General features: G+C 35.5%; 1 protein-coding gene across 1 annotated transcript; it reads right to left on the bottom strand.

Moving 5' to 3' along the window:
- Positions 1-6,559: 6,559 nt before the first annotated feature.
- On the bottom strand, positions 6,560-14,018 carry LOC120213551 (something about silencing protein 10-like). Its single transcript, XM_039211660.1, is given in 16 exon segments — positions 6,560-6,602; positions 6,690-6,750; positions 6,983-7,255; positions 8,288-8,325; positions 8,328-8,425; positions 8,512-8,651; positions 8,820-8,897; positions 8,991-9,155; positions 9,464-9,640; positions 11,261-11,348; positions 11,933-12,069; positions 12,179-12,325; positions 12,505-12,665; positions 13,252-13,327; positions 13,631-13,722; positions 13,802-14,018. Coding segments are annotated over 15 exon segments (1,797 nt in total). The 5' UTR covers positions 13,902-14,018; the 3' UTR covers positions 6,560-6,602; positions 6,690-6,723.
- Positions 14,019-14,839: the final 821 nt, after the last annotated feature.

Here is a 14,839-nt window from a genome sequence, read left to right as displayed (position 1 = left end):
ATTTTCTATACTAATGTTAATGCTTTTTTCCTAAGCCTGGAGGAAAATGAGGCGGCAGTCTATTTTTCAGAACTCACTTGTCGTGCTCCTTGGCAAATGATTCGGCAAGTTGAGGACGGAATGTGGTGGTAATAACTTATGGTTCTTCATTTTGTGCCGCCACATCATCTATTGTCTTTTCTTCCTCAATTGTCGCCTCCTTTGATTCGACAAGTTCATCGTATTTTTTTTGAAATGTATATCAAAACTTCATCTACCCTTGGGTAGGATCTATACTTATTGTTTTTCCACTCCTCAATGCAACCATTTTACACTGCTCGTGAGCTACCTTTCTTACTTCCTCAGTGTCACTGGGTAGATTTTCTTGTTGCCTTGTATTCACGGCTTTGGCAAATTGCCCCATTTGCCTCTCCAATACCTTGATTGATGCTCCTTGGTTTTGGATCTCCATTTCTACATGGTTCATAAATGAGTTTATCTTATTGATAAATCCACTAGTTACACTCATATATGAATCAATTTTATGTAAGAAAGCATGTAAAATTGCTTCTAAAAAAGAATTTGAAGAATTTTGTTGTTGAGGAATTTATTGTTGTTACATTGTGTGTGGCATATTCTACTTGAAACCAAGTGGGTCGCCCATGAAATTTTGGCGTCCTTGATTGTCGCTAATATTCTGGTTGTTTCAAGGAAAATTTGGATGTTACCTCCATCCCAGATTGTACGTGTTGGAATAAGGTTATTACTCAGATTGAAGTTTCCAATATAGCATATCGATTCTAGATTCTGTGGACATTCAAAAATATCGTGATTAGTATAACATAAAACAAATATGCCCTAGCTACCTTCACTTCCCGATTCTCAGTTGGATGATGCAAATTCTTAACCAGATTGGTTAAATTGGCAAGTTAAGCTGACAACGCATCGTTTGGTTCCAACTCAGTCATCGAGGTATTTCTTTGTCCCATTCCTCTTCTTATCAAAGGAAACCGGTAATCATTATTAGCTATTCTATCCAACAAAGTCCCATTTGTCGATGCATCAAGCATCATCCTGATCTGTGAATTGACTGTTTGGTAGAAAATCTCTATTTGGGTCCACTCCTTGAATCTGTGCATCGGTGATAGTACTGAAAATAGCATACAAATATGCCCATAAAATAAGCTTGTTTTGTTCCAAAGTTATGCATTTCATACCATTTGTCCCAGCATTCAATTATCATTGCATTGTATTTAGGGTTAAGTTTTCGTTGCATTGCATGTTTATATTTTATTTGCGTTTTATACTTATTGTCTACTTGGTTACACTTTAAATGGTCGAAAGACCTGTGCTGGTTTCTTTGCCTTAACCTTCTTGAAGTAGGAACTTGTCAATGTCGTGGACAAAGAGCTTATTGTTGCCGCAGTGAAGTTGGAAAAGCATGTGAGTGCAAACATTGAATGAGAGCTTGTAATTCTAGAACCCATATGGTTATGTTGAGCTGGCTCATATTCTAGAATATGTACGAATGATCACACCATTTCTACGATGGGACCATTATACCATTTGAGGACCCTATATAAGGAGGAAAAATATACCTTAAAGGAAGCTTTTGGATGACCATTCTCTCCTTTCTTTCTCGGTTACTAGTCCCAACAATCTCTTTCGTCAGCACGGAAGCCATGACCATGGTGTGCTAAGCCACCTCTAGAGTACCTTAGAAGACTGAATCACACCAGCGTGGACTACAATAGCAGCAACGATGAGCTTCGAGTTGCAAGGATCATTTTTTGTTAGCATTTGTTTAGATTTGATTTTGTTGAACTCATTTTATAATTTGATTACATATTGCTTGTGTTTATACGAGAGTTCCTTGAACATATTGTGAATTTGATTTTATATTAAATCTTCTTTTGTTTGCTTAAATCCATTGAATCTGGGGGCGTAGTGATTACGAGAGTAACATTGCGAAGACAACTCTAGATGCAACCTTGTCTTCGAGAGTCACTTTAATCGCTACAAGAGTTGGGTAGATTATGAGCACAGTGAGCTAGGTATAGAGCCCGATAGGGAATGATACTTGGTTCAATAGGTTTTGATAGATGCCAGCGTCTGCTATGTTTAATATAAACGCATGTGTCTTATAGATCTAAAATCAAAATACTTTATCTTGTAGTTTGTTTGCTCTGGTGTGTGAAGTTTGATGAGTACTTTACTCTATCCTTTGATTTAGTTCTTTATTTTATTTTATTGTCCACACAATATTTGCACCCACAATCAACTCAATCAATTCATATTTCTCTCCTCTTTTACAGTATTGGATCTAACAACAATAGTCGTGTTAACTTTGTTCCCTATGGATTCGATATCCTTAGTCAAAAGTCTATCAGTATTCTGTAGTCGACGGGTGTACGCTTGCACCTATTGTTGTCACATATACCTGCTGATCAAGTTTTGGCGTCATTGTTGGGGAACGACTTTGTTAATGCTTATTGTTGTTATTTATTTTTATTTTGTTTATTTCATTTTTAGTTAGTTGACCAACTCATTTTCTTTTCTTTTCTTTTTCTTTCGAGATGATAATTATTGCGGTCACAGTTCATGACCATGAGGAACCCTTCTGAGCTACTAGATTTCGATCTTGATCCCTAGTGAACACTAAAGAAAAGAAGGCAAGCTCAAGCTCAAGCTCAAGCTCGTCGAGCTATGGCATAGAGTTCGATACGTAATTTTGTTGGTTCCGTGCCAGATGACTTGTAACCTAGGGTCGTGCGACCGGCCATCCAAGTAGGAAACTTTGAACTAAATTCGGTCATGTTTCAAATGCTCAACTCCAATTGGCTATATGTTGGTCTACCACACGAGGATGCTAGGGAGCATATTAAATCTTTCCTTTTGATTTGTGCTTCATTCTCGCAAAAGGGTTTTCCTGATGATTCCCTGAAAATGCAGTTGGTTCCGTATTCTTTGTAGGGTAGAGCAAGGACATGGTTCCTAAGCTACGAGCTGTATCGATCACATTGTGGAATGAGTTGGCCACATAATTTATGCTAAGGTTCAACCCGCCAACAATGAATGTCATGCTACGGAAAACATAACATCCTTTCAACAATCTAATGATGAGAACTTTCATACCATGTGGGAACGCTTTAAAGCTTTGCTGCGTCGATGCCTTCGCATGATCTTCAGCAAGAAATTCATATCGAGATTTTTTACAATGGGTTAAATGCGCAAACGATGAACATTGCGGATGCATCTGTCAATGGTCCACTGTTGGATTGCACTTATGATTATGCTATTGAAATATTGAAATGTTTATTCCAGAATGTCTATCAATACCCTATCTCGAGGGCGGCCACAGCCAGAAATCCTCTAGGTGTTCTTGAGTCGGACATCATTTCAACTCTAGTTGGGTAGGTCTCCACGCTCACAAATCTTATTAAAAACATGCAGGGTACCACTGAAAAGGTAACAATTCAAACTGCCCATCAGATTGATTCTCCAATATTGAGCTGTGAAATATGCGGCGACAATCACAGTTTTGAGGATTGTCCCCATCATATGGAGAATGCATGCTATGTTAACAATCTTCGAGGACGTAATCAAGGTAGTTCTTTTGGAAATTATTTTGGGTACAACATGATCAACCGGAGTCAAACAAATTGGGGAAACCAAAATCTTGTGCAACAGTCCAATGCTTATAGATTTGGGAATAACAACCCCTCAAGCAGTTCCAAAATCAATTCTCGCATCAATTCAGTCAGAATCAGTAGTTTAGCCAGCAACCATTGCAACCACAATCAACTTATCCTAGTCAGTCGTAGTAATTTTGGCAGCCACAGTCTCAGCAGTTCCAAAATTTCAACGCCTCTACATCTCGTCAATCCAGTTACTAACAACCTTCCAGCTCTGATCCCTTAGCCTCATTGGAAGTCTTAATGAGGGAGCACATTACACACACCGAGACCATAGTCCAAGGCAATACTTTCTCCATTAGAGCTTTGGAAACTCAATTTGGGCAGCTAGTCTCATCAGTGAACACTAGACCTCAAGGCAGCTTGCCAATGATATGAAGAATCTCAAAGCTGAGTAGTGCAATGCGGCCACCTTGAGAAGCAACACGCAAGTTTGGGAACCTAAGTTAATATTCCAACACTTGTTGAAACCAATGAAGAGCCAATCAAAATGAGCTAGGAAGTGAGTGATGAAGCTGAAGTCTCAGAAGGCCAACGACAATTTATCACCCCTATGCCTGATATAGTGGAAGTTCCTATGTCTGCGCCAATTATGTCAACACCTTATGTGCAACACACAATGTCGACGCAATTTGACTCTACTCCTCAAGTACAGAAACTCATTTTTAATGTTCTTAACATGACTCCCCATGTTGGGAAAGATGAGAAGGAATTGTTAGCCAAGAAGGAAAAACCTCAGGAGATAGAGAACACTACGTTCACAGAGGAGTGTAACATCATCTCAATTGCCAAGCTGCCACCTAAGTTAACGGATCTCAATTGCCAAGCTGTAACATCATCGAAGATTTTTAGGTGGGAAGAACCTTGTGTGACTTAGGTTCAAGCATCAATTTGATGCTTAGATGAAGAGCATATTTTTGTCTTTCAAAATAAATAGTTTGTTCCATTGTTGTAAGAATATTTAGAGGTAGATTAAGATTCTCTAATGACTACTGAATTTGAAGAGGATGACATATGTATAAAAATTGATGACGATCTTTTAGTATTCAAGTATATTCTCTTGGTTGATAGATCATCTTTAGAATCTAAATTCTGATACTAATTGTTGACTCAATCGAATAATCTAAATATGTCAATGCAAGTGGACTGACTTTTAAAAATTTTGGTGAAAACAATGAAGATATTGAGACAGACAGAAAGAGTTTTTAGTGATTTTGTCCCAATTGTTTATTTTGTTTTCTTAACTTTCTGAACTAATGGTTTTCTCAAATTCATTGCCTTGATTTGAACCTTTGAGAACAAGATTTAAACTTACAACAATCTTTTAATATTTTTAAATAAATCCTAAGACAAATCTTGTTAAGAACAAATAAGAGATGTAAACTAGAAAATTCTTGATAAAAAAAATATAGTGAAAGCCCACAAGTGTTCAATGAAAATACAAATAAAAAATAACTCTTGATTGTTGGTGATAGTTTTTTAGTATTGTTGAAGTGTCTTGGAGCTCTATTTATATCCACTCTCATAAATATATCTATCTGAGATTGTTGGGAGTAAGAAATAGTCGTTTAGAGACATGAATCAATTCATTTAAGACAACTTGTAACAAAAATATCAATAAGTTTAAAAAGGGTATCAATATTTTCATATAGATATTAATACATTTAAATTGGTATCAATACTCGATTAAATTTCTTCAAAAAGTCAAATACCAAACCTCAAAAAGATATTGATGCAAATAAATGGTATTTATCCTTTGGGATCAATACATTTGAATTTTTATTCACATTCCAAAACATTGAAACTCAACAAAGCATACGCACCAAACGAAGGTATAAATATTTAGGCAAAAGGGTAACTTTGCCCTATAATAGATTTAATTTATCATTTTTATGCTTATCGTATTTTCGCATTCTTGAAATTGTTCAATTGCATCATCCTATACCCTATCCCTAACTTAAAACTCTAAATTTAGGATTTTAAGTTAAAGGTTAAAGTTTAGATTTAGGGTTGATAGGTTATGGATTTTGGTTTTGGATTATCAATTTAGGGTTTTAAGTTAGAATCGAGAATAGAATGATGTAATTAAACAATTTTAAAGGTTAAATTGATGTAAAAATAAAATAGACAAAAATGATAAATTTAATATATTACAGGGACAAAGTGATCCCTAAGCCAAATATTTAAATCTAGATATTAATAAAATATTTTATAAAAATACCTTATCAGTTTAATACTAAGATTTTTATTCAAAAAATCATTCATCTGTTATATCAAAATCTTTATAAAACAAAGTTTAACTTAGCACTGAAGGACATGGATTTTAACCTATACTATGATAAAATGATTTGACACATGTTTCCAACGAAATGAAAAATGGAATGCAACTTGTGAAAATATATATAATTAGGTGGCCAACGGTGTAATATAGCCAAATAATTATACAATTAAAAGCCTTCATGTAATATTTCAAAACACTTCTAATAACCAAACAATAGAAATATTTAACCCAAAATCCAATATTTTAAAACGGACTAACATCACCTGTTTATATAAACATGTTTTGACGGTAATACATAACATGTAAATGCAAAATAAAATGGCACAAACAAAATTGGAACCATTCTCTCTGGTGTTTAGTCTTCAATTCATCCCTTGAATCTAATGCTCCTACTGATTCCAACATTGATTCCGGAGGTTTCTCCGCTGTACTGACCGACCGGTTTTCGAATGTCCCGCACCTGACCTTTCCTTTGTTGCTTCCGTTTCTTGCTTTGCAACTGTAAACCAACAAACAAATACATCAATCCACAACTTATAATATCAAAAATAATCAAAATTTTCAACCCCCACACATACCCTGTATTTCTTCCTTGGGTTTTTGGTGTTCTTATTCCGTTGTCGAGTCAAACCTCTATTCTTCTCGATCTGTTTCAATTTGACAGATGATTTTTGTTGTTAGGAATAGGAAGCAGTGAAAAACAACTGTGCCATAGAAGAGAACAAGGCAAGAACCTGATGAGTTATCTGTCGTTTTCCATCGACAGTTTCAGGCAACGAGGGCGGTGCTGAGGTCCTGCAAAAGAAACACATTTCGAAATCATTTTACATGAATTGGTTTAAATCCAAAATTTATCCAACTTAGAGAGTTAAAAGATTTCATTTTGGATGATAAATTATAAAGTACAGACAATCATGAACAGAGCAATGGCATAGAGCTTAACAATACCATTGAATGTTGGAAAGTGGCATCACTTTACCTACATCCCACTACAGTAGGTAAAATTAAATGCAGTGCATAAACATACCTTGTATATCTCAGCCTTTGCAGCAAGTTTTGCTGCCCTCTGTTGTTTCACTTGTTTGTAAAATTCATCTTCTGAATCCTCCGAATCTTGCGTATCACCATTCTCCTCCTCAGATATAGCTTCATTGCCTCCATCGAGTTCCAACATGTCATATTCACCTCCATGGTCATCCTCAGATTTAACTGTTGCTCCTGCCAATACTCTGAGCTCATGCTTCCTTCGCCTTTCTCCAATATCATCTCTCTTTGGTAAATCATCATCCCCAGATATAACCTTCTCAACAGGGTAGAAGAGAGAAGGGTCAAAAGAGAAGTTATAAAATCCAGAGTACACATGAATCATGATGCAAAGTTTAACATGCAAACACTAACAAAGTTGCCACATTCAGATTTTGAAACCAAGTTGCAACTGAAAGATTGAAAAGGAAAAGGTCATATAAAGTCTAAACTGCACAATCCTACTGTTTTTACTTCCTTTTTGACTAAGGTGCATATATAGAGATAGGTTACAAGTTTCAGCTTCCATCATCAATTCCTTTGTATTTGCATTGGTTGGTCTAGCAAGTGTTGCCCAAAATCAGGACAAGAAAAGCAGATTACAAAGAAAACTAAAATTGTGTTGCTTGGACAAGGAAAACAGAAAGGGAAATAACGTATACCTATTGTCCAACAAGATGAACACGAGAAGGAAGCCTAAAACTGTTAAAACTTACTTTCAGCGTCTTCCTAAGAGAAACTATTAAGGTGTTTGAGATTGGTATTGACTAGAGAAAGCAAAAGCTGAACCAAACTAACTGGAATGTCAGAAACCTGATGTTCAAAGCACAATCCAGACCAAATTGAATCAAACAAAAATATTACGTGAAAGGTGAATTGACCTGCTGAATTGCTACCACTAACAGAAACACTCTCAACTCAAAAGGCTGACACCAATTATAAAATATTGTTTTCAGTAGGTAGCAAGCCAGTACTAAAAGTTTCTAACCTCATCCCATGGGGCTGAGCAACGAAACCGAGAAAATAGTGAACAGTCAAAAACCGGAAAACCGAACCGAAAACCGCAGTTTTTATGCCATTCAGTTTCGGTTTCAACTTTTAAAAATCTGCAAAGTGATTCGGTTCATCTTTTATTGAAAAAATGAACCGAACCAAATACACCCCTATCATCCCATACTGAGGACTGCAGTGCTCGTCCAATCCACTTGCTGTTTCCAAGTATTGAGAAAGCTTGTCATAGACAGATTTCTAGTAAATCTTAATGTTTTGCTGGAAATATAGAAACAGGAAATCTTGTTGAGATTTATACCTTGGACTTGATCTGTTTATCAGTAATAAGCTTGGAATATTAGAATGCTTTGAGCTTGCATGCCCGTTACTTAATCCATGAGCAGTTCCTTCAACATCCACATCATCATCAGCAAAATCATCATATGTTTCAAGCTGTCTGTCAAGTCCAACTTGAATGAATTAGTACACAGTGCTGTGAGAAGGGTGGCTAAAATTACAAAACAAGAGGAAAAGCAGCAATACCCATTCACTGGTTTCCTATGCTTCTTGGTTTTATCGGGCTTTGGGGTGTTGGAACTAAGCATTCCCTTATGTTTCAATTTTTCCTCGAGAGCTGCTCTTACTTTTAGCATTTCCCTGCTTTGTAAACCAACTTGGTCATTCTGCATTTAATTTGAAGAATTTTGAGTAAGATAGTTTGCTACCGATTACACAACAGAGACAAAGAAACAGAAGGAAATATTAAGCCTTATCAAAAGAAGGGTGATGTGTAAGGAATAAAAAATAAAGAAAAGGATGAAAATTTAGCAGCAGCAACAGGCACATCTCACCTCACGCTTAAGTTTCATCCCCTTATTATCACAGTTACTTGCGAACTCCATTTTAGGCAAGTTAGGTGTGTCTTCAAGCTGATGCGTGAAATAAGAGATCAAATAACAAGAAAAAAACGAGAACAAAATGGAAATTTAGTGAAAGACAACATCAATGCCAACTTTGACTACCTCAGGCATTTGTACATCCATTACCGACAATGAGCCATTATCCTTTGCACCAGAGTCGGAGACCAGTTCAGCACTCTCTTTAACCAAGTTTTGCCCCATTTCAGCCCCTTTATTCTTCAGAATCTCCTCCCACTCAAAAGGAAGGTTGCCATCAAGTTGTTTCACCTGTTAAATGGAGCAACCATCAGAAAGAACAATACAGTAACTCTAGTAGCATACCAGCAGCCTTACTCTCACATCAACAATCTATAATTTTCTATGAATATAAGAGAGATAAAATAAAATAAAGCACAAAGGTTGTATTGTTATGTATGATGGGTTAAGTGAAGTGAAATGTGCACATAACTGTCTATGAAGTATAGCCAACCACTATTGACCCCCTTCCCTGCAGATCATGCATGTTATCTGTTGTGTAAAGCATAGAAATAAGTTCATAAATCTAAAAACCAATATTCCATTTCAAGGATAATGACCTTCTCAAGTAAGCCTTGGATCTCCACAATACGACCTAAGACAGGATGATCATGAACAGGCTGCCCTTCAGACTTGAGAAGAAGATAAAAGGTTATTTGTTGACAATAGGCCAGCAAAAGAATCTGTTTCACCTCCAAATATCGCATCCCACCTTCCATCATATCCCCTTCTTTAGCCTTCAAAACACATAAAATCCTTAAACATGTCAGCAAAACACAGAAAATATGAGAAATCTGATGTTATATCCAATGCATAGTCACATGGATCACGGTACGCTCGGTACGGGAATGTGGAACGGGATCGCAATTCGCTAGGTCCCTAAAATTCGGTACGAGGGGGTAGACTTATTTCGGATCGCTTCGGTACGATGTACCAGTTTCTTAGGTTGCTATTTTTCTACATCAAATTTTATAAGTAACTATAAATAGTAGGAATAAAATAAACGAAATTAAAACTTCCTTAATAACTGAAATAACACATAAAAAACAGGGATTTAAACAGATATTTACCCTTAACCAGAAACAAATATAAAATTGAACAGGTAAAAATTAGAAATAAATCAGTGACCTAAGTACAAAATGCGCATAAGTTACAGGGTCCTATATACAATTTATCAAATTCGATTTAATCTAAAATAATATGTAAAATAACATAAATGGTACCTAAGCATTTAAAACAAAATCAGAAAACTGGGACGAATTAGGGACCGTTTTATAAACATTCACTAAATTACGAGGCCTAAACATAATTTACCCTAAGAATACGGTGACTAAATCCGAATTTAACCGAAAACCTAACTAAAGGTATTAAAATACCCAAACTCAGCCGCCTCTCTCCAACTCTCCCTCTTTTTTTTTATAGGAACCCGACTCTCCTATCTTCTTCATCCTCCTATCTTCTTCTTCGACAGCATCATCGACAGCCGCCACGCCAAGGTTAGTTTCGCCTCGTTCATTATCTTCTTCAGCCTTAAACCGACCCCTGTCGTTCCCCCATTTCCTCTCCCTCAAGCTCCTCTTTAACACTCGACGAAACCCAAACCCTTCATGCCATCCGCCGTCCTACGCTCCGATGAGGAGCTAGGACTCCATCTAAACCCAAATCTCGTACCGAATCGCGATTTTGAAACGACTGGAACGCGTTTGTACCGCATTTCGGATCGCTTCGTACGGTACGCAGATCGTGGGCTGTTGAGCGATTTATGTGACTATGATCCAATGTCTGAAATCATCTTTTAAAGTAAAATTATCCTACACACCCGGTGATGGAGTTTTTCAACCCCACAAGCATATTAAACCCATTAATATTTATTTATGGAATGTAATAAATTAACAAGTTATTAAGTGGAAATATCAAAACCATCAAACCTTTGTGGAGCTTAAAAATTTCATTTCCAAATTAACCTCAAAAGATATCAGGTAATCATGTCCAAATTACCCACAAAATATCAGGTAATCATCTCAAACTATGTGAATGAAATTTACCAGAGAACCTAGACAGACCCTACAGGCATATATCAATCAGCCAAATCAGAATTGGCAAATCAAGTATAGTTTTACCCAGGGATTTAAATAGTGGTCCGCTATCGGAATAGCGGCCGCTATATAGCGGTAACGGTGTCGTCCAAAATCGTTATTGCATGACCCAAACACCCGCAATGACAGCAATAGCATCCGTTATGTTCGCAATCGCAATAAATGCAACACAACCGAAAACACGGCCAAAACCGCAATTTAAATCCCCGGCATTACCCTTCACTTTAAAAATTAAATAAAAATAACAAATGAGAAGAGCACCTTTCTTAGAAGTGGATTAACTTTGCTTTCAAGCTCTTCAAGTGAAGCAGTCAGCTCTGACAATAAGCCAATTAATTCTGGTGCAGAACTGAGCAGAAAAATATACACTTATAAGCCATGGGGTAAGACTAAGAAAAATTAGGCAACCAACACTCAAACCCATCCGAAAATAAAAAAGGGTAAATATCTGTTGCATGCAGTATGATAACAGAGTAATTCTTCCAGTTAGTATTTTGGATAAGGACTCCACTAAACCAAAAAAAAAAATTGAAGGCATATAGTTTGACACAAGTAGATTCAAACTTAAAAAATGTCCAGGATCCAAACTTTAAATACAATGCAAGTGATTTATCTTATAACTCATTATTACGTGGAGGAAGAGAGAGGCAGACCTTCATTAACCAATTATGTTATCAAAGAAATGAATTCATAAAGAACCATTAATAAAATGAAGAGCTGCAAAGCCAGAAGACTGATATAAACACCAAATATGAACAAGGATCAAATAACAAAAATAAGTATAGAAAATCAGGGATGCTTAAAACACAATGCTTCCAGTTGTTGTTGTACGATATTTCTACATATAAGTTATAAAACATACAAACAATAACAGCCAAACCTACGTTAAATGAAATGATAGAAAATGAAACTACCAGAAGGCGAAAACCATACCTGTGTACCACATCCATCTGCTCTTCCTTTGATAAAGCATTCAAATCTTTCTTTACATTTTCAAATGTAGTGAGGTCATCCACAGTTTCTTCACTTACCAAGGATAATTTTCCACCTTTTCCCTTCAATGACATTTCCTGTACAGGAAACATTGGCTCAGTGACTGAAATATTTAAAATCCATATCCCTTCCTCGAGCAAACAAAGTTTTCGATGTCAAATTAATGGGGAAGAAAGTATGCCTCACCTCTAAGGTTAACTCTCTATTAGTTTCATCTTCACTGGCATCCTCAAGGCCAAAGTCTTCAATTGATAAATTTTTTGCTCTTTCCTTTTGTATTTCTTTCACCTCTTCCTCCTCTTCCCTGGGAGCCTCATCATCACTTGAGTGCAACTTCAAATGTACACCAAAAAATAAATGAAAATATTTCATCTATTTCAAAAGAAAATATAAAAGCACCTTCAAAGGAATGCTATTCACAAATGGCCATCCTTGAAAATCAGGCGAGGGCTAAGAATGCAGTAAAGTAAACGATACAGACGACACCAGAGACCTAGGGTTCAAATTCTCACCTCAAAATCAAGATTATCACCACCATAGTATCTGCTCTTTATATCACCCCATGGAGCCCTTTCTTCTTTCTCATCCTCATCCTCATCCTCATCTTCTTCATCATGCATTTCATCGTCAACTCCTCCAAACTTTGCTCTCAACAGTTTATGTTGCCTAGCAACTGGGAATCACGAGCAGTAAGTAATTGATAGAAATGTAACAATAAGCAAACACAAACTACAAAAACTTGAAAAGGATGCATCATAAAATAAATTAGATATATCTACCTAAAGTAACACCTTCAAAATCACATGGAACAGAGAAAAAGGAGTTTTTTTGTATGCGTGTGTTGGGGTCTGTAACTAAGCCAGTTTCTCCAGAAAGCAGAATAAGTTTTGGAACAATAGCAAGTAAATTAACAGTGAAAGCGATGGATACACGGAAAGAGGTCAATAGTACTGCAGAAACATTATGCACCAGTCTTCTAAACCAAGACTGAAGTATCTAAACCAAAAAAATTACAAAATATATATTGTCATACACATTAACAAATTTATTACATTATCTCATAGTTCAAGTGAAGAGGAAAGGAAAACATTCTACTATCTTAATAACTTAATTTTAAATAAAAGCCAAACAGTATCAACAAATTCAACTAACATAGACAAATTATTTTACTTTCTTGTAATTTAAGTTTTATGCCAAGCAGTCATTATGATAACTTTAAAGAAATGCAACAAACTGTAACATCTTCTGAACTCCCTTACTTTTTGCTGCAAACTTAGAAACTTGGGTGTCATCGAGATCGTCTTCATCATCGTCTCCCTCATCATCATCAATATCCTATATGCAGAGAGACAAAGATGCAATAAAATGGTAAATGCGTAATACGAAAGGGATGTACCACCAGCAGTCTTGATACTATATCAGCAATATCAGCTCTAATACCATTATGTTTGCTCTTTTTTACCAAGTCATTCATAAGGTTTCTTCCAAATGTACAAGTAATTAAAATTATTAAAAATACAGCATCAATTTACTAAATAGACACTAACAGCGTAGACCTAAAGCTAAATTTTTAGTTAAAATAAAACGTTTTTACACTCAAAGTTTGACTATGAAAAGAAAGGAAGGAGAAATAAGAACCTGAAGATCAAAAACGGGATGTTCATCATCTTCATCCGAATCTCTAACATCCCCATTCATATCCAATGGAACAACATCCCTTTGCTTATGAACTGCAAAAAGGAAATCAAATAAACCATTAAAAGAAAAAATTGAAGAAAAGAAAATGAGCATAAAAATAGATGAACTTACAAACATCAATTTCGTCATCGACGTTCTCGGGGTCGTTGCCTCGGTGTCTTCTCTTAGGGTTTCTCTTGTCTTTCTTGGAGCTGCTCCCTCTCTTTCCCATTCCTAGGAAATTAATTTCTTGAATTGAGAGTACAATTACAAAATCAACTTGGTAGAAACTCGAGAGAATCAGTAAATCTGATGTGTCGGTGTTAGGGTTTATGATTTTCAATAAGAGTGACGGCTCGGGGTTTATGCTTGAAAGAGTGGAGAAAGGGTTTTATTAATGGCCCAACATCAACTGGTTAACTTTGGGTAAATTATATATTCAGTACCTAAACTATAATTTTTATTCTATTTTAATATCTAAAACTTTATTTTTTAAAATCATGTCTAACATTTTGTTTAGGTTTCAATTTGATACCATCGTTAAAAACTTAACAGTAGTGATGACGTGAAACTTGCATTACAAGACGTGTGAAATATCAAAAAAAGGAAAATAAGTCCACATCATTGGTGTCGCTAAGTTTTTAACGGTAGGGTACCAAATTGAAATATAAACTAAGCGTTAGGCATGATTTTAAAAAAGAATAAAGTTTAAGTATTAAAACAGAATAAAAATAATAGTTTAGATACTAAACTTGTAGTTTACCCATTTTTGTCATAACCAATGGGTTAATTTAATAACATACTCTAAACATTTTCCCATGTACCTAAACTATAATTTCATAATTATTATAGACTCAAGTATAATCTTTCTATAAAAAATCTCTTTAGCCAACCAAGTGATGAGAAATTAATTTCTCTTTTGTTTTGAGGTGAAAATTGAGAAGAAAATCTAATAATAAGATTTAGGGTAAACTATTTATTTAGTCATATGATTATCACTATGATTTTATTTTAGTCATCTAATTATTTTTTTTAAATCATTAATAACGTTACATTTTGATTTCATTTTAGTAACTCATTGTTAAAAACATTAATGGTGGTGTTAACATGCCACCATAAGATAATGTCATGTTATCATTAAAAAAGAATTAAAAAAAATAATGTGTCATT

This window comes from Hibiscus syriacus, unplaced genomic scaffold (genome assembly GCF_006381635.1).
Source record: "Hibiscus syriacus cultivar Baekdansim isolate YM2019G1 unplaced genomic scaffold, ASM638163v2 tig00110030_pilon, whole genome shotgun sequence".
NCBI lineage: Eukaryota > Viridiplantae > Streptophyta > Magnoliopsida > Malvales > Malvaceae > Hibiscus > Hibiscus syriacus.
Note: the sequence above shows the minus strand (reverse complement) of the source record. Positions and strands in the feature narration are given on the sequence as shown.